This window comes from Dunckerocampus dactyliophorus, chromosome 4 (assembly GCF_027744805.1).
Source record: "Dunckerocampus dactyliophorus isolate RoL2022-P2 chromosome 4, RoL_Ddac_1.1, whole genome shotgun sequence".
In the NCBI taxonomy this organism is placed as follows: Eukaryota; Metazoa; Chordata; class Actinopteri; order Syngnathiformes; family Syngnathidae; genus Dunckerocampus; species Dunckerocampus dactyliophorus.
The window spans coordinates 25,231,385-25,256,073 of NC_072822.1; the positions used below are offsets into that span (position 1 = coordinate 25,231,385).

The window sequence follows — 24,689 nt, forward strand, 5'->3', positions numbered from 1 at the left end:
AGTGACATGAAATGACAACAAATCAAGCGCTCCCACGCACTTTGCGCTTCCGCATTTTTCATCAACTTTTGCTTGGTTTCCTGACACGTTTTTGAAATACTATTTATGAATTTAAAGCAAATTAGACCAAATAGTAAGGCGGTATCAAAATTATGCTTAGTATTACTGACACCTTAGTCCACGTCACCCGGTCCGATACAGTAGGTGGCGGTGTGCGTCTTTGAAGTCATGGTTTCAACTCACCATTAAACCAAAGAAGAAGACGAAGTGCCTATCTGTGGAAAAACATGGCGGCACGTGTAGGTTGTGAGCATTACACACGAAACTGTTTACTCAAAGTAAGTTTACATTTTTAAAGTTGTCCGTTGTCTTTGCCTTTCTGTGTCTGCCTGCATTAAATAAACATGACATACAAACATATATAAACATACAACACGAATGCACGCTTGTTCCAACAATTAGCTCTTGCGGACTGAGCAATGCCTGAGCGTATTTTGACCCCCCCAGGTTCCGCATTCCGCTAGATGATGTAAAAATGGCATAGATTGTAACGTGACGGAAATCTAACGTCCTTTTTACCTATTCGACAATATTTCTGTAGGAGGATGATTATCAGATGTTTCAGTCAAACATACAAAAACATTACATGCTGAGGTTTTCCTGACCCGTAGTTATTAACGGAACATGGTTGTAAAAGTTTGACATTACTAATGTACTTCAAATGCCTGTGTGTTGTGTTGTGTGTAGGCACCTTGCTGTGGCAAACTGTATGTGTGTCGGCTGTGCCATGATGCAGAGGAGAGTCATCAGATGGATCGGTTTAAAGTGGAAGAGGTGCAGTGTTCGGAGTGTCAAACATTACAACAGGTATCTTACTACACTTGGTGCAGTGCTAATGCAGAGCGGTATGCTATATACACCAACAGGCCGGCCACAACAGCCCCCTGTAATCATAGCTGCGTTTTTGTGTTGAACAAATTCGTAACAAACCTACCATAAAAACGATGGACTTTTCATGTCTTTGTATGGGGCTAACATCACAAAATCATACAAATCATTAATTGTATCTCATTTTATTTCAACCTGTATAGCACTTACGTCAATATGTTGTTATTCAACATGCTTATGAAATGATTGTATAAAACTTTTGGTTAAAGTGACTGTAACGTCAAGTACTACTGTACAAGAGGATGAACCATCTCCTTATTATCTGTCACCTATCGAGGCACAACAGGCTTGCCAGCAGTGTCATGTCCAGTTTGGGGAGTATTACTGTGACATTTGCCACTTGTTTGACAAGGATAAAAAGCAGTACCACTGTCATCCTTGTGGGATATGTAGGTGAGTCCTTACAAAATATATTTCATTTATATTTCATTCATGTGCACTCCTGATCAAAATTTTAAGACCAGTTGAAAAATTGCAGGAATTTACATTTTGCACCGGTGGACCAGAAGGAGGTTCTAAGTAGAGATTCAAAATGCAAAAAAGATATTGGAGTAAGACAAAAAAAAAATTGAGTAAACAATGTATTGCAAACAACCATTAAACTGAAATAGGCTGTTCATCAGCTGATCAACAGTTTATGACCATAGCTAAAAAAAACAAATTCCCCCTAAAATAGAAATAAACGTTCAATAAAAGGACTCAGTAATGAGTAGCTGTGCCATTCTTGTTAATCACCTATCAAAATTGGTTTGGGCATGCGTGATGCCAGTGTTTCCAGGAGGCTAGTGGGAATTTTGCTCCAGGTGGTGAAGATGCTTTCAAGGAGGGCATCCTCTGTCTGGAACTGATGTCCTTTTTTGAACTTCCCTTGCCATCCATCCCCAAATGTTCTCAGTTGGATTTAGATTAGGGGAACACGCAGGATGGTCCAAAAGTGTGAGGTTATTCCTCTGGAAGATGTTCTTTGTCAGGCGGGCATTGTGAACTGCATCCATGTCCTGTTGAAAAACCCACTCATGACCACACAGACAAGGGCCTTCACTTGTGATGGATGCCCCCTGCAACATCTCCACATAGTCTGCTGCTGTTTGACGCCACTGCACAACCTGAAGCTCCTTTGTTCCATTGAAGATAAAAGCACCCCAGTTTATGACAGCGCCCCGTCCACTGTGGAAAACATCTCAGGTGGGCTGTCCTTGTCATGCCAGTAAGGGTGGAAGCCATCAGGACTGTCAAGGTTACATTTTTTCTCATAGAATAAAACCTTCCACCTTTCAGTGTCTCATGTTTGGTGCTCTTGCGCAAATTCCAAACAGGAAATTTTGTGGTGTTGTAGGAGACAAGGCCTTTTGAAGATGTTTTTTCTTCTTAAAACCCTTCTCTCACCGATGCTGTCGATAGTTATTGGACTGCACTCGGCACCAATAACAACCTTCATTGTTAATTTTACCAATCATTTGAACTGAGGATCGTTCTGTGGCTGACAACCAATCGGATCCTCCAGCTCAGGACTGGTGACAACCCTCAAGACCTTTTAAGAAGTTTAAAATGACTGTCTAACTGCATCCAACCTCAGCAGCAATGGCCTCGCTGCGAAAAGCTTTGCTTATGCAGCTCAACAATCCGACTGCGTTCAAAGAGCGAAAGAAAGCTTCTTTTTTCCTTTGCCTTCAAGATATCATGACAGTGTGAATACCTGACAGAAAATGACTTGACTATGTCACTCCCATTTCTTGTTTTTACATTTTGAAGCTCTACTTAAAACCTCCTTAAGATCCAACAGTGCAAAATGTAAATTCTTGCCATTTTTCACCTGGTCTTAACATTTTAATCGGGTATCGTGTATGAAAATCCCTCATGTGAAACATCGGCCATAAGGCATATTTGAGGTGTTGAGTGTGTTCATTCATGTACAGTACAGTATATAAGTTGCTTTCTTTTCATCCATGCAGGATTGGGCCCCGAGAGAAGTATTTCCACTGTAGCAAGTGCAATTTATGTTTAGCGCAGGACCTGCAGGGAAACCACAAGGTGATTATATGTAGTCTGTATCTCCTTGAACATTTCAAATCATATGTTTACTTTTGTCATGAGGAACTGCGTCTTCAATGCTCTCTCTTACAGTGTGTCGAGAATGTTTCCAGGCAGAACTGCCCAGTGTGTATGGAGGTAATGAAAGATATAGAACGGTTATAGGATAGAGAGGAATGCTGAATATGTGGCTCTCATGTTCATTTCCACACTGCATACAGGATATCCACACATCTCGAATTGGAGCACACGTTCTTCCATGTGGTCATCTTCTCCATAAGTATAACTCATTTTTGTCACAATGCTCTCAGTGGCACTATATAAACAAATCTCTGTTCTGTTTGGGTTAGTTCAGTGCATATTATGATCATTATGCATTAAGTATAGATTGAACTTAAGGCTACAAAATAGGATTCGTTCTCATTTTTTGCAGGACCTGTTTTGATGACATGGTCAGGACTAGGTATGATTTATATCCTCTGGTTGTTATGGTAATAGCAACAATCAGTAGGGTATCCAGATGATGTTTTTATGAATATATTACACTTTCCCCTTTGCTGTAGTGCATATCGCTGCCCCCTCTGTATGCACTCTGCCTGGGACATGGAGTACCACTGGGATCAAATAGACAAAGAGATTGCCCAATCACCGATGCCCACTGAATACCAGGACACCACTGTCAAGGTATGATTTAAAAAGTACAGTGTTTTCCATAGGACTGCAATTTACCTGTAGCATTGATGGGAGTTCATGACTTCATCTTATTTGAATAATTGGCCATGATGCAAACCTCCAGCTCCACTAGTGGAGATTTGCGAAAGCTCTGACTCTGTTTGTGTGTGGTTGGGTAAAACAGACCTTTTTGGTTTGTGTCATAACAAATGTACGACATTATCTCATGTTTACACCATGTGTGTATGAGGTGTGTTGTTAACAGAGTTACGATGCCATCTACTGTACGTAGTTGTCTTTACAAGTCTAAAATTCAATACTTTGAATTTAGGGCCTTAAAATTCTGTTAAAATGTATTAACGTTACTTTTATTTAAAATAAATGCACAAACATTAGACTTGCTTTGAAATGTTTCAGTTTTAGAAGATGTTGTTACATAACTACAACATGGAACTAAAGTACCTGTACTGCCCGTTCAGACTTTATCGAGCACAACCAGTTGGTGTGCTGTACGCATGCTGCGGTGTGTTACAGCGGAGCATAGCAGCAGAGAAACCTTAATGAAACCCCACAGCACAGCCACATACTGTACTATAGATATTAGATATTCACAATAGAGAGGCTTCTGGTGTTTTAGTTAGGTTAAGCATTTTGTGTTCCAATTAGAAAGAGCTGTGAATAAATAAATTCATATACTTGGCAAGTACTTTCACGCTTTCGAAAATATATAAATTGATAAATCGTGATGTTTTGTGGTTGAATACGCCCCATAATTAGTCAAAAAATATGCATACTTAAGCCAATTTTACGTATATTCAAGCATAAAAATGTCGGGGAGTCATGAGATTAAAATGGTGTGGAGGTTTCTCGTTTAGAGTAAAGCTGTCTAGGGCTGTGTTCACACCACAGGTCAATTCCGATTTTCTTTTTGCTCATGTGACCTGTATCTGATTTTTTTCAAGTCACTGCAGTGTGGATGTAGCCTACGGAGAATAGGGCAGCAAAAAGCCAATCAGATTGTGAACTATGGTTTCGCTATGATAAATGATAATACACGTAATATGGAAGTGGCAGTGTGTGAGGTATTATTGAACCACACATTAAGTGCTTTACACACACTATAAACCTTGCAGTCCGACCTGCCTTGGTGTTCCCAGCATCAGCAAGCCACGTGTGGATGTTTTTCCCAATCGGAGCTGAACAGCTGCCACCGTGTTTATCTCCAAGCAAAAGCTGTAGTAATTCTACATTTGAGCAAAGTTACTTAAGATTTGTCAGATCAAAACAAGGATGTTTGGACTTGTCTGCCACCTTAGTCATCGAGCGGTTCTATTTACACTCGTTGGCTGAGTGCCAACTTTTGCAAGCGCCAGCAAAAGTGGAAGTTAGTTACTAATGCTCCAAGTTAGTAGCAGAACTGAAAGTCAGGCATATTGGTGACTGTTTGGAAGGTAAAGGATTAAGTGGGTGTCTTGCTGCGTTAATAATGGTACTGTGGCAACCAATTCCGCTTCATAATACACCTCATATGTAGAAGAGGTTCATGTTGACAATTTAGCGACATCGTCGTCATACTGTATTTAGCCAGTAGGGGTGGACATTAAAAGTGAAAGACAGGAAGTGTTTCTTGCGTCATGCATTTATTTGGTTATTAAATCCAAGTAGTCTACAAAGGTGAAGTTTCTACCACAGGTGAGCGGTAGTGGACATCCACCTGTGATTGTGCAGAAGTGTCACCGTGCAATGCCCTTCTAAAAGCTGCATAAAGACAAACACAAAAACAAGTAGATAAGTGGAAGAATTTTGTAAATTCACCTCCGTACAAAGATATGTCCAGAATGAAGAAAAAAAATCAGGCAAAGAGAACATTAAATTAAGGTGTAAAAGTCAGCGATAATTACATTTGGTTTAAACAAGTAAGGTTTGACCTGGCTTATCACATTTTATCAACTATTATTGATGCCATTAAAAAGAAATCCACCACAGCTTTTGTTCTCAATTCATGACTTTTGGTCTTTATTTGCTCCAGATTATGTGCAACGACTGTCAAGCTCACTGCACAGTACTTTTCCACGTCTTGGGGATGAAGTGCAGCGGCTGTGGCTCGTATAACACAGCACAGGACGGAGGTCTCATCCAGCGGCCCCAACAGCCGCATCCAGAGCTGAACGATAATGAGCTTGAGGCAAACGCAGAGCCAGGGCAGCACGATGAACTGGAGTAAGCGATGCAACATTATTTCTGACTTGTACATTTATAAAAGAGTGTAAAAGTGTAAGTAATTACAAGAGTGTATAGTTGTTTTTTTTGTGCCTGGATCAGCTTCAAATTCCACTATATAAGCATTACATGGCCAATATATTTCCCTTTGCAGCCAAACCCCATTGTACTTAGCTTATCTGACTATTTTCAATGTCTTGTTGTTAAATTTGGTCAGTAACGATATGATGTTAAGTTTTGAACACATTTCATTAAAGTGGCAAATGTGCATGTATACACATACCGGAATTGAGATTTTGTACCTGACCGTCTACAAATTACAATGCACACTGTTCAATTTCAAGAATGTGCAAGAAAAGGAATAATTTGCTCTAAAATATGGAGTACATGAATAAAATTCTGTTGCACAGGTCACGTGACGTCTTTTGAAGTGCATTTTTTCTAAAGGCGGGGTACATGATATGGAGTACACGAATAAAATTCTGTTGCACAGGTCACGTGACGTCTTTTGAAGTGCATTTTTTCTAAAGGCGGGGTACATGATATGGAGTACACGAATAAAATTCTGTTGCACAGGTCACGTGACGTCTTTTGAAGTGCATTTTTTCTAAAGGCGGGGTGCGTACGCTCAACACAAGTTGCATCCTATTGTCAGGGATTGGTACTGGTGTCGTGGACTGAACTCCAAGATGCAGACGCCTTGGTGTGAGCAAAAGATGAGAATTTGATATTCAGAGTACGGTATGTGAATAGAAGTGGAGGGCTATGCAAAAGGATATCTTTCCTGATTGTTGATGGCTAATTAAGAGGCTTCAGCTGATACCCATACACTGGCAAAAGGTATAGTATTTCAAAACTAAAAAGGGCTATACTTGAATATATCATTCACCTGGTGGGAGTTCTCTCCAATAACCCATAGTGGGTTATTTAGCAGTGGCAATGAGAAAAAAAAAGCATGGAAACAGATCAATGCATGGGCTGCTTTAGGCGCTTGAGTAGGTAGAATGATACATGGGCAAACTGACTTATCCAAAAGGTGGTCATACAATAATTGGCAAGAAATTATGGTAAATTTTTGAGAGCACAACTATGGTGTGTTCAAGGGCTGCTGAACAAAGTGCAAAATCAGCGCTTGACAGAAAATCAGGATATAAACATAGAAAGCCCAATTTTTTTTTTACAACAGTAGTACATATATGCAGTACACTCTGGATTGCCACGTATTTACAAATGCCTGTCCTACGGTTAGGGATGAGTACGGTTGACATTTGAACCGATACGGTACCCGTGTGTGTTTGTGGTAAATGCTAATTTACGAATTTAATTAGTTTCTCTCTCAAACATCCAACCGTTTGCATCGTCACATTGCAGTTTCAGAAATTTCAACATGAAAACACTTTACAAATAAAACCCGTCTCTACATACTCCTATTCCAGGGGTTGGGAATATTTTTGGCTAAGAAAGGCACATATTTCAACATTTCCGTGAGTGCCATATAATTTTTAACACTGAATACAACTAAATGTGTGCATTTTAAGCAAGAGACAATTTTTGAATATCAAAATAAATATGTCTCCTAATGTATTCTAACATGGTTATACTGAAGCCATCCAATAAATAAAATAAACAATGCGACTTCTGGTGCTGCACCGTACTCCATCTTTCTTTCGCCATCTTAGTCAAAAGGCTTTGCTCTGTAGAATTAGCTAACTGACCATTTGATTAAAAGGACGGACGTTTACTTGACATTTTAGTGTTAATATCTGAGCGCCAGATCTGGCTCCCAAACCATAGGTTCCCTAGCACTGTCCAATTCCTTTCCGGAAAGTGTACAGGAGGGCAAACGAGTTTAAAACAAATGAGCAAGAGGATGTACTGAAAAAGGTATATTTTGAAGTACACAACTACGAATGCTATTCTGCTACATAGTCAATGACGTAATTGCTGCATTATGTGTCAATGGCATCTAAATTGTATATGGACATTCCAAGCTTACTTTAATAAATTAAGTTTTACTAAAGATGTGAATTTCTCACATACCATCTTCCAGCATGTTTGTGTGCAATGTGAGCAATATTACCAGCAACATGAAAGGTGCTTTGAAGGCTGTTCCAAGACCCCACTTTGGAAAGGCCGACCACATCTCTATATTCCTTTATCCAACATACAGACAACTTCTCAAAAAAGCTCCCCCTGTACGTACAGCAGTTAAAGTGTGGAATGAAGAAACTGATCAAGTACTTCAGGACTGCTTTGGCTGCACAAACTGGGATGTGTTTAAAACTGCAGCGGGGAGGGAAGATTGTACTGTTGATTTGGATGAATATGCTTCTGCTGTTACTGGCTACATTAGCACATGTATAGAGACTGTTACCACCACCAAGTATTACAGAAAATACCCTAACCAAAAACAGTGGATGAACTGTGATGTAAGGGCTAAGCTACGTGCTCGTTCGACTGCATTTGTCATGGGCACCGCTGATGACTACAAAAAGGCCAGATATGACCTGAGGAGGTCCATACGGGAGGCCAAAAGACAGTACAGACAGAAGCTGGAGGGCTACTATTCCATCTCAGAACCTCGGCGCATGTGGGCGGGGCTCCAGCACATCACAGACTATCGACAGCGGAGTAGCGTAGCCACGTCCAGCCAAACCACACTTCCAGATGAGCTGAACGAGTTCTATGCCCGCTTTGACACCCAAACTCCTGATGAGCAGAGAGGGTGGCTGAACCTGGGGAGCACACAGGACTCACCTCTCATGGTGACATCAGCTGACGTGCGCAGGGTTCTAAACAAAACAAACCCACGAAAAGCAGCAGGGCCAGACAACATCCCAGGACGCCAGGACGTGCACTTCGGGTTTGCTCATCAGAGCTAGCTGATGTGCTTGCTGACATATTTAACCTGTCGCTTGCACAAGCATCTGTACCGACCTGCTTTAAGTCCACCACCATAGTGCCCGTACCCAAGAAGAGCAACGTGACCTGCTTGAATGACTATCGCCCTATAGCACTCACTCCTATTGTTATGAAGTGCTTTGAAAGAATAGTCATGACCCACATCAAAAAGAGCATCCCGGCGGCAACTGTGGACCCTCTACAGTTTGCATATCGCCAGAACCGGTCCACGGATGATGCAGTCAACACTGCCATCCACACAGCCCTTTCTCACCTACAGGGCCAGGACACATACGTCAGAATGCTATTTATAGACTATAGCTCTGCTTTTAATACAGTCTGCCCCCACAAACTCACAAATAAGCTCCTCACACTTGGCCTGTCACCCTCCCTCTGTAACTGGGTGTTTAACTTTCTCACAGGCAGGCCCCAGTCAGTCAGAGTCCACAATCGCACATCCAGCTCAAGAATTGTGAGCACTAGGACCCCACAGGGGTGTGTGCTGAGTCCACTCCTCTACACGCTCTTCACCTACGATTGCGTGGCCTCCCAGAACAACACCAGCATCATTAAATTTGCTGATGACACTACAGTCATCGGACTGATCACTGGTGGTGTTGAAACGTCATACAGAAGAGAGGTGGCGGACCTCATAGCTTGGTGTCGTGATAACAATCTCCTTCTCAATACAGATAAGACTAAAGAGATGATCATTGACCCAAGAACAAGGGAAAAGGAGCCGCATAGACCCCTGTTTATTGATGAGACTGAGGTGGAGAGGGTGAAAACCTTCAAGTTCCTTGGCACACACATCAGCGAGGACCTCACCTGGTCTCACAACACCCAACAAATTCTGAAGAAGTCCCAAAGGAGACTGTACTTCCTGAGAAGACTGAGGAAATTTGGCATGCCCACCACAATCCTGAGTTGCTTCTACAGATGCACTATCGAAAGTGTCCTTACCGCCTCCATCACTGTTTGGTACAGTAACTGTACAACACGTGATAGGAAGGCACTCCAGCGGGTGATCAAGACCTCACAGAACATTGTTGGGGCAGCCCTCCCCTCACTGCAAGGCATTTATAAAACTAGAGTCCTACGAAGAACACACAACCTCATCAAGGACAGCACACATCCACAACACTCATTATTCACACTCCTACCGTCAGGCAGACGCTACAGGAGTTTGAAGTCCAGGACCACAAGGCTGGCAAACAGCTTTTACCCACAGGCCATCAGGCTCCTCAACGAAGCACTCGCACACGCCGCACGCAACACACGCACACACTCATAGCACTTTATTTATTTATTTGTATTATTTACTTGTATTAATGTCTCTTCTGTTGTTGTTGCTTAATTTATTGGTATATATGTTTATGTTTCTTATGTTCTTATTCTTTCTTGTGTTTTCTTTCTTTTCTTGGGAGAATGAACAGAATAAGATTTTCATTGCATGGTATAACTGCTGTTTTACTATGCACATGACAATAAAACTCTCTTGAATCTTGAATCTCTTCCGACCCATTGTTTCACTTATCACTGACTAACGTAATACATACGTATGATTTTCATTCTATTTTAATTCTTTCGTGAATACAAAAATGAAGTTTGGTTAAAATATGGCTGGCCGGTCATTTCTACACAACCGGATGCCTCCAGGCATGTCACAAGTGTCTTCTTCCAGAACATTGACATTTATTAAGCTGCTAGGTTTTATTGTACTGCATCCACATACTTCAAATACGCTTCTGTATCTTTAATTTATCTCCTTGTTAGTGTAAACATTGCCCCTGCCCTCTGGCTTTGTCATATTCTTAGTTAGCTGTGCCTTGACACTCCAGAGACCGAAACAGTAACTTTTGATTTCATGTGAATCTGTGCTCTAATAGATGAAATTCGGTCTGTGCCTATAAAAGTACCAAATTCGATACCCAGTCCTAGTTACAATGTCGACTATGGCTTTAAGTAAATTCAAATGTCTGGGCTTGAGACCATGAATGTACTAAGATGAGTCCATACACCATCCTAGTTAGATATGCCGTACAATTTTCTCCATTGATACAGTATGTCAGTTGCTACAAACTTAAAAAGCAGATGTCCTGAACATTGGCAAAAAGTCAGGAAAATACATGGCTGGTGCAATCTTTATTTAAAAACAATGTTGTTCCATCACTAGTCCACAGACGATACAGCTTCCTGCAAAAAAAAAAGTGTCCTGCCTCAGAAAATTTGGTTACTTGTTTCCTCCCCCACCCCACCATGGAAGGTCTACCTACATTTCCAGTGTCTGCTGCAGACATCACTGGGCTGGTAGATGTTGCAGTTTTGCCCTCTAGGTCAGTCATACTCGTTTCCTTCATTGCTTCTGGGCTTTCTCTTCTGCAGGACACAAAATGCAGGATTATCCTCCCATAAATGGTAACGCAATGGTAATGCACACAGCAGTGTTGCAGACTATTTTTTGTGATTCATCTGTTTGGTTAAGTCCGACAATTTCACTACCTTGAGCTGGGACTAGTCTTCTGCTTTATCACCACTGCGATCACGGCAATAACCACCACTGCACAGACGCTGGCAGCGCTGTACACAATGGGACCCTGCAGGGACTTGTGCTGACACAAGTCACCACTGTAGCCCGTTGAACACGCACACTTCATTTCCCCTTTCTTCTCCGTGCAGACTCCATTTCCACTGCAGCGTCTCTGGTCACACAAGTTATCAAACTTTAAGAACGGTTTGCTCATATTTGTGGTAGAGTTGAAGCTTGAGACTGGTGGTAGCGATTGTCCAGTGGGGGAGATGGGAGACTCTGTGACAACAGGAATCTTGACTCCAGACCTTGGTTTGGGTTTGGGATTGACACCTGTAATGGGGACAATGGAGTAGACATTGGTCATTACCTGAAGAGAAAACGTGCATTGGTGGTGGTGGTGGTAGTAGTAGTAGTGTAAAAAGTCTCACAGTTCTCATCTGAGTAATCGGAGCAGTCTATATGCCCGTTGCAGAACTTTTCAACAGACTGGCATGAAAGCTGATCCAGACATGACTTGCTGCCAGCAGGGCAGCGCTGCTCTGGGGAACAGTGTGTTGCATTCACACTGATGTAGTCATGGGCACACTTGCACGTTCGACTCCTTGGGGTAGCCAAGCACAAGTGCTGGCAGTGGCCGTTGCTTACTTTGCACTGGTTAGAACCTGTCATGTGGGGCAACTATCAACAAGGCCATCATCTTCAAAGCAGATTAGAATCAAGAATTCAGTTTACCGATCTGACTGAGTTTGCTGAACGCCTTCATGCTGACCACTTCTGTGCCAACTTCAAACCACAATTTCTTCTTCTGCTGCTCATCCATGTACCAGAGTCTTGTCTTACCTAGATTTATATATAAAAAAAAAAAAAAAAAAATTTACTATGGCGTGGCCAAACTTTACACAAAGAGCTGCATGAACAAAAGGGCAATATTGTTCATGCTGTATTCATTAAAACATGCTGATAAATCTAGTGTCATGCTATGCTAAGCTATTAATTGTATAAAGTTATTTAAAACTTGAAGTATTTGACCCTCAAAATATTTGTATTTGTTATTCCAGCAACTCAGTCACCTTTGAGGGCTTCAATTTTAAAAAGTATCAGATCTTGTGAGTATGTGTATCCGGGCAAAAATATACAACATAGTGTACGATTAACAGGAATTAACACCTCATGACAATCTTATCACTCATGAGATTTGCAGCACTAATCTTCCGCCTTGCAGTTCCACATAAATGCAGTTTTGCACACAGCAGATAAACTGAGAAATGGCCTGTACACCACAACAGCAGGTGGCGCTGACTCAAGGCCACCGAAACAAATTAATGTTCATACTACTGATACATAATGAACTGAGTGTGTCTGCTTATTTGGGGTGTGATTGCAAGTGTCACCAATGCAAGCAGAATCCAGACCAGAACAAGTCATAAGTGAAGTTGTGTTATGTTAAGTGTTGGCGCTGCTGGAATGAACTCACTGTACAGTGTAGTAGTGATGCAGAATTTAATGTCTCTTAAACTTGGGGTCAGGGGTTCGTTTCCAGCTGTGTGTGATAGAATTGTGATCTTGATGTGTCGGTGCCCTCATAAATCAAAGTGAAGCAAATGGTTTGACAGGTCATTTACTGTGTGACATTTGAGACCATCTCCAAATACGCATACGCACTAGTTCATTACGTATCAGAGTGTAGCATATGATCATTAAAAGGAAATTAAATTAACAGCACCATCTGTGCTAATAACATGCCATTTCTCAAAGTTTACTGGCTTCCGTGTAACAGTGCGCATTTGCGTGCAGAAGTCCAAGTCAGAAGATCAATTGAAGAAATTGTTGGACCTTCTGGAACAAATTGGGGTTAACCAAGATTCCACATTTTATTTAAGCTTTTAAAAATTACATTAAATACAGTGGAACCTTAGTAAGCGTACATCCCGGTTAGTGTGTTTTTCAGTTAAAAAAAAATATGCACTGTTCGGGTAGCGTACAATATAGCGCATGCCTCGTCTCAATACACCCCGAGTCCAACTGTGCATCTTTGAAAATCACAAAAACTTCCTGTTCGCATTGTATTAGCTTGCTTTGTGCAAACAGGAATCTACAGCAGTCAACGCAGTCACACGTCTCAGCAGTTCTTTGCCAATAGTTACGCCACAAGTCTCAAAAATGTTAACACATTTATAGTTCAGTTCTACAAGCATAATTCTAAGTATATAAATGAAAAGGATAAACTAACATTTACCTTCATTGAAGACCTATTGACAGATACAATGTGGCAGCAAGATCAGACAACACCTTTGTGTTTTGCCTCAAGTTATTTCTTGAATTTAGCGTTTCACCTTTATCAAAAATTTTGGCTCCATTTTGGGTTATTTTGCAGCAGTGATCAAAACAAAACTGCAGGTGAGACACGATTGAATTCAAGAAATATCTCATGGCAAAACATTAAGGTGGTGTCGATCTCGCTGCCACATCGTGTATTTGGCAACAATCACGTGTTCAATGAAAGTAACATTAAATGTTGATTTATCCCTTTTCATATGCATTTAGAATTGTTTTCTGCATGTAAAACTAATTGTAAAACTTAAAAAAAAAAAACATGAGTTAACATTTTTGGCTTTCTGGAACACAATTGGATTTACATGATTACTTATGGGAAAAACCTCAGTTAGCGTCGGACCCTCTGGAACGGATCATAAACTAGATTAGAATGTTGAAATTCAATAAGTCATTACCATTGACAGTCATCCATAGTAGTGTGTCTTCACTAAGTGCTACTGCAGCCAAGCCCTCAGCAACCTTCAATTCCTTGTATCCCGAGCCATCAAGTTGGACAGAACCAATCACGTCCAGACCTACAGAAACAGGCTCACGCCAGTTACAGTGCAGTTAGCTTCAATACAAGCAATTCCTACCAGTGTCAGCCCAGAGAATAGTGTCTCCATTACTGGAGAAAACCAGAGAGGTCGGTTGGACAGCATCCTTCCACACCACTCTTCTTGCAGTACCATCCATGTTGGCGCACTCTACTGTAGCCGCAGCGCTCGTGTCCTGCAGACCCTGATTGGTGAAGCACACCGTCCCCCTGGGTGGATTGAGAGAAATGGATTCCACTCTACCTATATCCTCCTTTATCAGAACAGTACTATATCCACCCCTGCTGGAGGTGACGTGCAGGCGGGGTTGCTTGCTGCTGCTCCAATAGATATCAGAGGTTACCCAGTCCAATGCCATAGCGGTGATGGCATCACCAAGTAGCTTGAGAAGTGGGCCTTGAGAGGTTAAATCTAAGTCCTTAAGTTGGAAGGCGCTGAGTGAAGTAGTGCCCTCATCTGCCAAGAGGAGGATGTGGTCATGTAAGCTGTAGTCCATTAACATTGCTTCGTTGACACTTGGCACCTGCAGGGCTGTGTGCTCAGGCCAGCCTTTCAATGCCACTGACGTATGTCGAGCCTGCAGGTAAATCTGTACAAAACAGTTTTCACTTCTGATCAATTGTAGCACAACATTACATATGCACAAAATGTGCAAGGTTTTATGGAGAGTGTATAGCTGAAATCCTTGCATGCATACTTAACTGATGGTTGAGGATTCAGCAACACAGCCACCCACCTTTGTGAGAGTGGAAGGAGACAACATCAACAGGAAAGCTGTATCAACCAAGCCGGTGCAAGTCAGAGCATTGTCGGCCAATATAAGACCAGGAGGACACTTGCACACCGCTTTGAGCCCTGGAGCCAAAACGCACAAATGGGAGCAGGCTTTCTTCTTGCAGGGATTGTCGGTGCTTAGCTGTAACATTTGGTGGACAATCTACAAAATGGGGGGGGGGGGAGAACCTTAAACGACTGCATACCACATTAAGCATGTACAGTGGATCCCCCACATACTCTTAATTCAGCATTCACACCCCCGCTCCCCCAAAAAAGGCAGTTTTACATACAAGTTGCACTCGTAATCCCTCGGGGGGGGGGGGGGGGAGAGATATTCAGAAGACTAGTATTCGACACTGGTCATCAGGTGTCACTAATGTTACTGCAATGTTCAGCGAGACAACCATTAGAATGATCGCTGGAACAGGCTGTTATTGCAGGTTTGAATTATAAACACGCACAATAATTCAACACGGGCTGCTGCTGCTGTAACCCACAGCAAGTTAAAACGCCACTGAACTCTTGATGTCACTGCCTCCCCCCCCCCCCCCCACGCAGCTCCCATAGCATCAGAACACATTTATAGCAACACACGAGCGTGAGTAATTTGTCAAAAGGCTTAATTTCTCTTGTGTAATAAGAGTGTAAAAGGTGACTGCTATGTCTAGAGGGCTCCGTAGTGTAAAAGGTGACTGCTATGTCTAGAGGGCTCCGTTTAAAAAAAAAAAAAAGTCAAACAGGTCTCTGCTCCAACTATGAAAATATTCTATAAACAAATCGTATGTTGCAGAAACACTTATGTCAGGAATGAAATAATTGCAATAAACGAGGGATTACGGTTAATTTAGGTTTCCCCACAATGTGTACATGTCTTTATGCTTCACTGTGTTCTCAAGTGTTGAGATTCCACACTTGGTTCTGCAGTCCTTGAATGCACCATAGTTGCAGTGACATGCAAAAGTGAAAAACTGCTACACCGTGACTCAAATTCCATTTGTGGAGCAATCTTAAATCATTCATTAGTGGAGAGCATCTTTACATTTTATAATTTAAAATGTGTTTAAGTGTGAGGCATATGAAGAGAACAGGAGGGCGTCATTTTTTTTCCTCTTCACCATTCGCTGGTGGCCCTGGAACAAAACCCCTGCAAAAAGCTGAAATCTACTGTATTTAATTTAACTTGTGTAATTTAGACACCATTCTTTGACCTGAACTATTTACAATGTAAATTATGTTGTGAGGAAATACCCAAATGACTTGCCTTTACACCAAAAGGTTGTCTTTGTCTCTTCAAGAGAACACGAACATGTTTGCCAGTAACTTTATGGGCAGCCTGCACCACTCGTCTCTTTGCATCAGACCAGTAGAGCATGTCATTGAACACAGCCAAGGAAAACGGGTTGGCAGTCTCTTCCATCTGTAGGATCTGATCAGATTTATATGCAGCTTAGTTTGTACTTGTCCAAAAAAAAAAAAAAAAAAAAAACACACTTGAAACTAAAGCACGTTTTACTGCGAATATATTTTACCCGAATGTCATCTCCCTCAAGTGTTGCAGAGCCGATTGCCTTGAGCCTTTCATCAGTCCAGTAGACTCTGTCAGTTAGAGTGTCCACTGCCACACCGCCTGGCCAGCCTAAACTGGAAATCACCACTGCTCTCCTCTCTGATCCATCCATTCCAGCTCTTTCAATCTTGACTACGTTGCCAATTTCAGTCCAAAACATCAGCCTGGTATTAAGGGGGAGAAAAGAATTTTATGAAAAGTGAGGCCTTAGATTGCAAGTTAGACAGTGGAACCCGCGTCAACATTACAGAATTAGAAAGTAGCCATTGCTTGCATATTTACTTGAGTCTTTGGCTAGACAAGGTGTGTGGGTGAAAGCGAAAGTTTTCCTTTGTTCATTTACTTTTTGTTTATGATTTCATATTAGCCAACAAAGTTGGTTGTAATTGTATGGTTAATGTAATCTTAAATGTTGATTTAATCGCTTTCAATCATTTATATGCATTTTGAATTTTTACTGCATGTAAAAAGACAAATCATGTGTCAAACTCGTGCCATGGAGGGCCGAGACACTGAAGGTTTTCTGACCAGTTTCTCCAGCAGGTTATTTGATGAGCCCCTTCCCTCAAATTGACGTGGCTTTAGTGACGGGGGGTGGGGGGGGGACCTGCAGGGCAGAGGTTTCACACCCATAAATAAATTTAAGAGCATTTGGTGCCATAAATTTAATTGGGAAAAGTAGTTCTTTCGGGGGGGGGGGGGGGGGGGGGGGGGGGGGGGGGGGGGGCATGTTGACATTTCCTGAGATTAGGTGGGTTGAGTTTGTGACTTGCAAATTTTTTTACCAAAATTGCTCGGGGCTGGTATTTTCCTGACCAGTGAGCAACAGCAACTCGTCTTGCGGTTCATTTCCTGTGTAGTACAGTCCCTCACTACATCCCGGATCAAAACATCGCTTTCTCACTTGTGATTTTTCAAAAATGACCATTTCATGGTTGGCTAGACTATTATGTAGTCAAAAAATATTGAAGACGTTTTAAGGAAGGTGATTTTTCACTGCACGAAAGGGTCGCTGCGGCTTGCAATAGTGATAGCCACAGGTGATCGACATTGCCGGCACATGGCAATCACGAAATTTTACAGAAACCAGCTGATCGACAATCCCTAGTAAAAATCTTATTTACAATATCACAGGTTTTCTATGCTTTATGAAAGTATTCCATGAATAATGAATCCTACTTCGCGGAAATTCACTGTGATAAACAAGGCTGACTAGGAGTGAACAATGGCGACTGAAGAAACATCCAGATGGGTGATTGTGAAATGTGGTGCTTTCTGCACTGTCAGTAAAAGGTGACTGTTTAATGCTTGAAAATGTAAGTTTGTTTTTTGTTTAAGCGCTGTAACGGCCTACACTGGTAAATACAAACACGGTAGACCAGGACGTGAGTTGGTCAGCCAACAAAGTGGAATGGGTTCTACGGTACCCCTTTTCTGGTAATAGGGCCAGGGAGCGAGGCTGATCCAGGTCTTCGTCTAGGATAACACTCTGGTGTTGCGACCCAACAGTGGCTAACTCCATCGCAACAATCTGACTGTTGACACCATCAATCCAGTACAAATTTCTCCCAAGCCAGTCCACAGCTAAAGAATCAGCCCGTACACCTGTGAAAACAAAAGGGGTAGCAGAACCAGAATGCTTAAAACACAGCCTTTACAGAATCACAAAGACTACAGTATGTGCTACAAGACCAGACTTAAACCCTTGATCTACCTCCAATTAGAGTTCCTGTCGCCCTCTGATCCAGAGAGGACCACCTGATGCTGTCAGTGTCGAGAGTGACCCAAAACACCCTCTGCTTGTACCAGTCATAGTCCAGAGATAAGATTGCCTTCTTGGCAGAGGACGATAATACATCCAAACTGCCGCTGCGCAAGCCAAACAGAAAGAGATCTGTTTGGACTGACGACAACAGTAAAGGTTCACCTGTGGGAGAATTGAATCATTGGTATATTTCAGCAGTTCCCAAACTTTTCAGTCATATACCCCTTCAGACGTTTGACTGGAAGCCATGTCTCATTTTTCAACTGCACATATGAGTGACTAATTTAAAACCGAGGGTTAAGAAATCTCCTGGCAGGTTTTTCTTCCATTTGGTGAATTTATATGAATAGGGATGTCCGATATTGTCCAACTCTCAATTTCCGATACAGATGTGTAACATCTGTTGAATTAACATTTGTTGTGAAGCTAATGGATACAGCTTCAACAATTGGCTTCTCAACGTGGCTGTAAACATTGCAAAACATCTGAGAAATACTTGCGATTAGGCTTAGGCTGCGACATTTGTTTTAAAAGTCAGAAGCAATCAAAAACTGAGAAAATCAGGTGTCAATTTTCATGTAGGCCTAGCACTCTTAGTCTAGCAGCATGCTGTATTAGTTTACTGTACACACACACTGTATAGACACTTAGGTCTTCAGTGAAACCAACATACTGTACATTTTTGGAGTGTAGCAGGAACACAAACCTTTGGGAGGAAGAGAACAAGCATGCATGTTTGCCAACTTAAAACATTTCACTTTACCCTTGATTTTGCAGTTACGTTCACCAGCCTCCATTATGTAGCCTGGATGACAGTCACACTTGTAAGAGCCTGGAGTATTTATACACAGTTGACTGCACACAGCAGAGCTGGCATCTTCACACTCGTCAACATCAGCACAGGTAACTCCATCATCCACGAGTCTGTAGCCCACTGTACAGTGACATTGCTGCACAGAAACAAAAGCACAATTAGGTCCTTAAATTTTATGTCATAAGTCATGTTCGAGTAAGCAGTGGTTCTCTACTTTCCTGGTATTTCCCTAGTAACCAATTACATTTACGAAGAATTTCATTACCAATTTCAATTACTTTTGAGAAAGTAACTAGGAACGAATTACTGTTAAGTAGAGCATTTTTTTTTTTTAAACAAATCAGATCAGTTTAAAATCAATGACAAATTGCCATTTGCAATGCAACATCTGAAATTGGCACATTTTTACTGTTTTATTTAGGCATGCAGGCATATGAAAGCATCAAACTGACTGGGGATGCAACATTGTGCCTCCGTAACGGGTGTGGCTTGTGCATGCCTTTAATTTTTAAATGTAATTAAATAATTTAGGCCCGCCCTTAATGAGTTTAAAAAAAAAAGGGGGGGGGGGGGGGGGGGGTGTTGGGGAAATTTTAATTTATTGCTTCAAGCAGTTTTTCCACAAAGCTTCTCCTTACCGGACCCTGTGGTGTGCTAAAGCAGCCCTGGGAGCAGCGGCTGGTATCTGCTTCTGCACAGCTGATCTGGCAATTCCCATCCTCATCTGAACCATCTGCACAGTTCCTAATTCCATTGCACACCAGGGATGTATCCACACACTCTAAACTGCCACATTGGAAGTGATGAGGGAGGCATGCCACCAACTCACCTAGTACAGATTTTACAAGTTTAGCATGGTATTTGCTGGCATACCACATTCTCACTGCCTCATTTCGGGTGATATACAGCACAGGTAAGCAGGCAGAGTATACGTACATTACAAACCTTTGCCAGATTTAACATGCACAGCTACTCACACTCAGTTTCATCACTTTCATCGTCACAGTCTTTGGTGCCATCACACCTCCAGGCCATAGGGATACATTTGGTCTTTGATTTGCAAGACCACTGGTAATCACCACAACTCCGTGGCGCTGCTGCAGGGCAGTCCTGCAAGAGGAACAACTGATGGGAAAAAGACATTTCCCAAATATGACAGGAAGTTGGAGATCTGGGACAGGGGCTGGCAACTCAGGGCTCTTCAGCCTCGTGGCTCACACGCAGAGCCTTTTTTTTTTTCAAATAAATACTGAAGTGGAAGAAATGTGCATTTTTGATCAAATGCATCTACACTGCATTTTGACTGCTGATTGGATGAGCAAGGCAAGGGACAGGGCCAGTGTGTGCAGTGAGAATCTTGTTCACAGATTGAGAATACATGGAATTGTTCATAAGAGCATTGTCCAAATAAAAAAAAAAAAAAAAAAAATTTAAAAATGCCTCTCTGCAAAGAGTCAAGGACAGGACCAATAGAATGGCAACAGCCACCACAAATTGATTACCGTACATGAATTCAGTGCCAGCATATTGAATTGCTTGTGATGAGTCAAGTGATGTAAACGATAGCCAACAGAGTACATTAACTGCTACTTTAAGTTGGCTACATTGTTTTAATTTTTACACAATTGCATGAACGACTCAAAGGCCTACATACGGTTTAGTGTTTCAATTTTAAAGTAGCCCTACACATACACATTAGTTGAATTCTGTTGCAACAGGTAAAAGATTAAAACTTTCAAAATGTTTATAAGCTGTGTAATGTTTTGCGGCTCCAGACTATTTACTGTAAGAGGCAAAATGGCTCTCGATGGTAAACATTGCCTAGCCCTGATCTAAGACAAGGGTGCCCAAAGTCACACCAGTCAACATTTGCTTTGGAAATAAGGGACATTTTCCAAAATGTAAAAAAAGGAAGAGTGCCTATATGTGCCCCGCAATTGGCTGGCAACCGGACAAGGGTGTACCCCGCCTAGCACTCGAAATCAGCTGGGATAGGCTATAGCTTACCCGTGACCCCAAATAGGACAATCTGTATAGAAAGTGGAGAGATTTAAGTGATTGTCACTGTCCACCCCTGCTTTAGTAGGTTTAAAAGAAAAGGAGGGGGAAAAAAACAAAACAAAACATTGAATACATCAAAGCATCACAATGGACATACGCCACCTTTTCATCTGTGCCATCTTTGCAGTCCTCTTCGCCATCACAGAGCCACTCCTGCACCAAGCACTCCTTGCTCTGAGGACAGCGTTGCTTGGTTATGCAGACTGGTGCTTTGATGCATCTTTCTTCATCAGATCGATCCCAGCAGTCAGGGTGGCCATCACAGTGCATTGAAGCAGATACACACTGACCACTGGTGCACCTGAAGTCACTTGCACTGCAGTCCTTAAGATCTACAGAAAAGGGATTCAAAGAAAAAAAAAAAAAAAAATAAAAAAAATTACAAAACAAGCCTGATTAATGATTGTGTACTTTTAATACACAGAACATACCACAGTCTAACTCATCACTGCCATCCCCACAGTCCATCTCGCCATCACAAAGGAAGCTTTTAGGAATGCAGCGGCTCCCTCCGTCACACTGATAAGCGCAGCCTTCCATGTACTTGGCACATCTTTGTTCATCCGAGCGGTCCTGACACTGAGGCACACCGTCGCACACCTGGTTCTTTTCAATGCACTTTTTACCATGGGCACACTGGAACTGGTCTGGAGAGGATAGAAGTCAAATCAGGATCCTGGAGAGACTGGAGGTTCTGACTAGACACAAAATGATGTTTTCATAGCCTTGATCAACTTAAATTCACTTTGCTTCACAGTCACTGTTTTGGTCTTGCTTTGATCCTCAGTACTTAAGTCTCCTTGGTCCAACAATCCAACACTTGTGCAGAGCACGCAACTTGCAATTCTCTGCCAACACTGGGGGCAGTGTTTGAGTGAGCAACCGCAACTCCCGACCAGCTATTTAGCTAGGCAAACAATGGCGACTAACAGACATCCAGGTGGGTTGACTTATGGCCCTTTTGTGGGAGGGACAAACCAGAAATGTGACTTCCGTGGGTTATAAATTTATGGACAATGCATGTCAAGCTCCAGAGAGTGGAGCGGGGTGAGTGAGCCGGTGCAGTGACTCATAGCACAGGTGTCTCCAACCTTTTTTTCTTGCGAGAGCTACTTTTATAAAATGAAAATCGCCACAAGCTACTCGTTTTTAGAGCTTATTTCAACCCCAACTGGATATGCTGGTTTTACCAGATCAAAATGTTGGTATCCGCAAGACATTTTGTATTAACATCTGCATTTTGTATTCAGAATGCATTTATTCTAGTGTCTGAAAATTAAAAACTAGGCACATGGGCCCATGATGTGGTCGTAGGGAGCTACCTGGTGCTCACTGGCAGCGTTGATCCCTGCTGAGCCTAATTAAGCCTTTGGTCCAGTGGTTCTTTTTCCTGTTATGAGTACGAAGTAGCCCAAAAAACATCATTTACTGAAAATGCACCTTGTTCACCTATGCTAGCAATATTTAGTGACCGGAATTAAATGCTCTTCCACTAGATTGCAGAAGGTACATCATTAACCTGTGTATCTACCTGTTGCCATTCACACATTTGCTTGGTGGTGCTCCTTCAGATTTTTCCAAAGTAAAATACGATCCTTGGCTTAATAAAAAGGATACCCCCGTATCCTAGTGAGGATAAGGCGGCATAGGAAATGGATGGGCTTAAAATGTTGGGAAACACTGCCTTTGTCAATGGTGGAGTAACCGGCCAGAGAGGCTGGTGTGTGTTTTTTTTGTTGTTTTTTTAAAACACATGAAATGCAAAACTAAAATTGAGACAAAAAAAAAAAAAGTACAATTGGGTGAATGCAGTTTACAACCTCAATAGCGCATTTCAGTATATTTTCTGAAATCTGCAAAGCTCATCGGAACAGTTACACTAAGCACATTCATTATCATACATAGACCAGGAGAAGACATTACCTTGTCCACAGGTGGATGAGCATTCCTTTTCATCAGATCCATCTTTGCAGTCATTTTCTCCATCACAGACATGGTTGAAGAGGACACATTCAGTGCTGTCATTGCAGGCTTTGGAGCCCAAAGGGCACTTGATACGTTTAGAAACCCCAAACTTGACAGGCTGTGCGGTGGTTAAAGGGTTTCCTTCATTTTCATTCCCATACTCATCCCCTGATTCAAGACACCAAAATATTAATGGGTAAACATTTGGCTTCAAAACATGCATACTCACCATGGTCAAACTTACCGCAGTTGTCCTCATCCGTTCCGTCTAAACAGTCTTTTTCACCATCACATAGCAAGGTCGCAGGTAAACAGCGGTTGTTGCCATCACAGTGGTGAACACATCCCGTGGGTTCTTCCAAACAATTGAACTCATCTGACCTGTCCTGACACTGAGGTACACCATCGCACACCTCATTTTTGTCAATGCACTTCTTCCCATGGGCACACTGAAACTGGTCTGAAACCAGGAAAGCCTTTATTAGGGAGTACAGTGGATCCCCACACAGTTGCGAGATAGCATTCACAGACCCGCAAATTCAGATTTTTGGTAGGTATAATAAAAATAGTTTTCCTCCACAGAAAATCTCATTCACAAGTAGTCAGTAACAATTTATAAATACGTAATACAGGTAAAGCGTATGAAAACCACTATGTTCATGTCTTTATGCATCAGTTTTTTCATCAAGCGCTGAGAGTTCACGTTCAGCGGTCCTTGAACACACCATAGTTACTCTGAGAAGCAAAAGTTAAACATAACTTCTGATTCCATCTGTTTATTGATCATCATATATCATTTATTAGTGGCGACTACCTCTACATTTTATAATGGTGGTCTTGCTACGCAAACCCTGCGGAACATAGCTCTAATGTAGTCATTTTAATGCACTTAAAGGCCGGCTCAGTCTAGTTTTGTCTAAAAATATTGGTGCTTGCCAGTTACTTTGCAAAATGTTCCATTCACATATTGCTGTTAGCAATGCATCAGTATACTACCCCAATCCAAAACAAAAATACAACCATATTTAAAGGTGAAGTACCATCATTGCAAGCTACTTCACAGCCCTCTTCATCAGATTCATCCCTGCAGTCCGGCTCCCCATCACACACATGGCTGAAGAACAAACACTCCGAGCCATCCCTGCATGGTATGAACCCTCTGCTGCACTTTAAGGGACTGCTTTCAGCTGAAAGAACTAAAACAGAATATACAAGATGACCACACATTAAAGCCACACAAATTAATACAAATATCCCTATTACCACCTCACCTTCTTGCAGGGGGCCTGTCAACTGTAGCAATACTAAACAAAGACAAAAATATAACGCCATCACAACATTTAAAATAAAACGGACCACTCTCTGGTGCGAGCACAGAAGCGTTTTATAATGGAGCCAGGTGATTTCAATGCACCCTAATTGATGACGTAAGTGATGGGCGGAACTAGTATAAAACTGATTTAATATTTCATTTAACTGTGGACACACGGGTTTGGAATGCGATAAGATATGATTTAAATAATATTTACAGTTTAAATAGCCGGTTAAATACCCATCTTCGTTTG

General features: G+C 41.9%; 2 protein-coding genes across 3 annotated transcripts; one reads left to right on the top strand and one right to left on the bottom strand.

Annotated features, from left to right (window-relative positions):
* Positions 1 to 61: 61 nt before the first annotated feature.
* rchy1 (ring finger and CHY zinc finger domain containing 1) lies at positions 62 to 5,886 on the top strand. Of its 2 annotated transcripts, XM_054774921.1 has the most exons (9): positions 62 to 338; positions 748 to 867; positions 1,226 to 1,341; positions 2,901 to 2,979; positions 3,073 to 3,117; positions 3,201 to 3,259; positions 3,413 to 3,442; positions 3,543 to 3,663; positions 5,681 to 5,886. In XM_054774921.1, the coding sequence occupies exons 1-9, from the start codon at positions 288 to 290 to the stop codon at positions 5,873 to 5,875; spliced, it is 816 nt and encodes a 271-aa protein (XP_054630896.1). In that variant the 5' UTR covers positions 62 to 287; the 3' UTR covers positions 5,876 to 5,886. The 2 variants fall into 2 exon arrangements, with proteins under 2 accessions (XP_054630896.1, XP_054630897.1); XM_054774922.1 differs by lacking the exon at positions 1,226 to 1,341 and having other exon boundaries at positions 317 to 338.
* A 4,961-nt stretch (positions 5,887 to 10,847) lies between these two features.
* lrp13 (low-density lipoprotein receptor related-protein 13) lies at positions 10,848 to 24,526 on the bottom strand. The gene is made up of 21 exons (XM_054774237.1): positions 24,396 to 24,526; positions 24,165 to 24,320; positions 23,369 to 23,584; positions 23,083 to 23,292; positions 21,591 to 21,806; positions 21,262 to 21,491; positions 20,076 to 20,208; positions 19,737 to 19,927; positions 19,048 to 19,234; positions 18,234 to 18,446; positions 17,947 to 18,124; positions 16,482 to 16,683; positions 16,214 to 16,378; positions 14,912 to 15,112; positions 14,215 to 14,764; positions 14,035 to 14,154; positions 12,038 to 12,145; positions 11,734 to 11,967; positions 11,275 to 11,635; positions 11,049 to 11,151; positions 10,848 to 10,968 (listed from the first exon to the last, which is right to left on the bottom strand). The coding sequence occupies exons 1-21, from the start codon at positions 24,454 to 24,456 to the stop codon at positions 10,945 to 10,947; spliced, it is 4,059 nt and encodes a 1,352-aa protein (XP_054630212.1). The 5' UTR covers positions 24,457 to 24,526; the 3' UTR covers positions 10,848 to 10,944.
* Positions 24,527 to 24,689: the final 163 nt, after the last annotated feature.

Excerpts from the sequence above, each read along its gene's own strand:
- rchy1 (XM_054774921.1), top strand. The coding sequence starts at position 288 with ATGGCGGCACGTGTAGGTTGTGAGCATTACACACGAAACTGTTTACTC. Across the intron at positions 868-1,225 it reads AGTGTCAAACATTACAACAG|GCACAACAGGCTTGCCAGCA; the intron begins GTATCTTACTAC and ends TCACCTATCGAG. Across the intron at positions 3,443-3,542 it reads GATGACATGGTCAGGACTAG|TGCATATCGCTGCCCCCTCT; the intron begins GTATGATTTATA and ends CCTTTGCTGTAG.
- lrp13 (XM_054774237.1), bottom strand. The coding sequence starts at position 24,456 with ATGGCGTTATATTTTTGTCTTTGTTTAGTATTGCTACAGTTGACAGGC. Across the intron at positions 16,379-16,481 it reads TTGAGGGAGATGACATTCGG|ATCCTACAGATGGAAGAGAC; the intron begins GTAAAATATATT and ends AAATCTGATCAG. Across the intron at positions 10,969-11,048 it reads CTGCAGCAGACACTGGAAAT|GAAGCTGTATCGTCTGTGGA; the intron begins GTAGGTAGACCT and ends TTTTTTTTGCAG.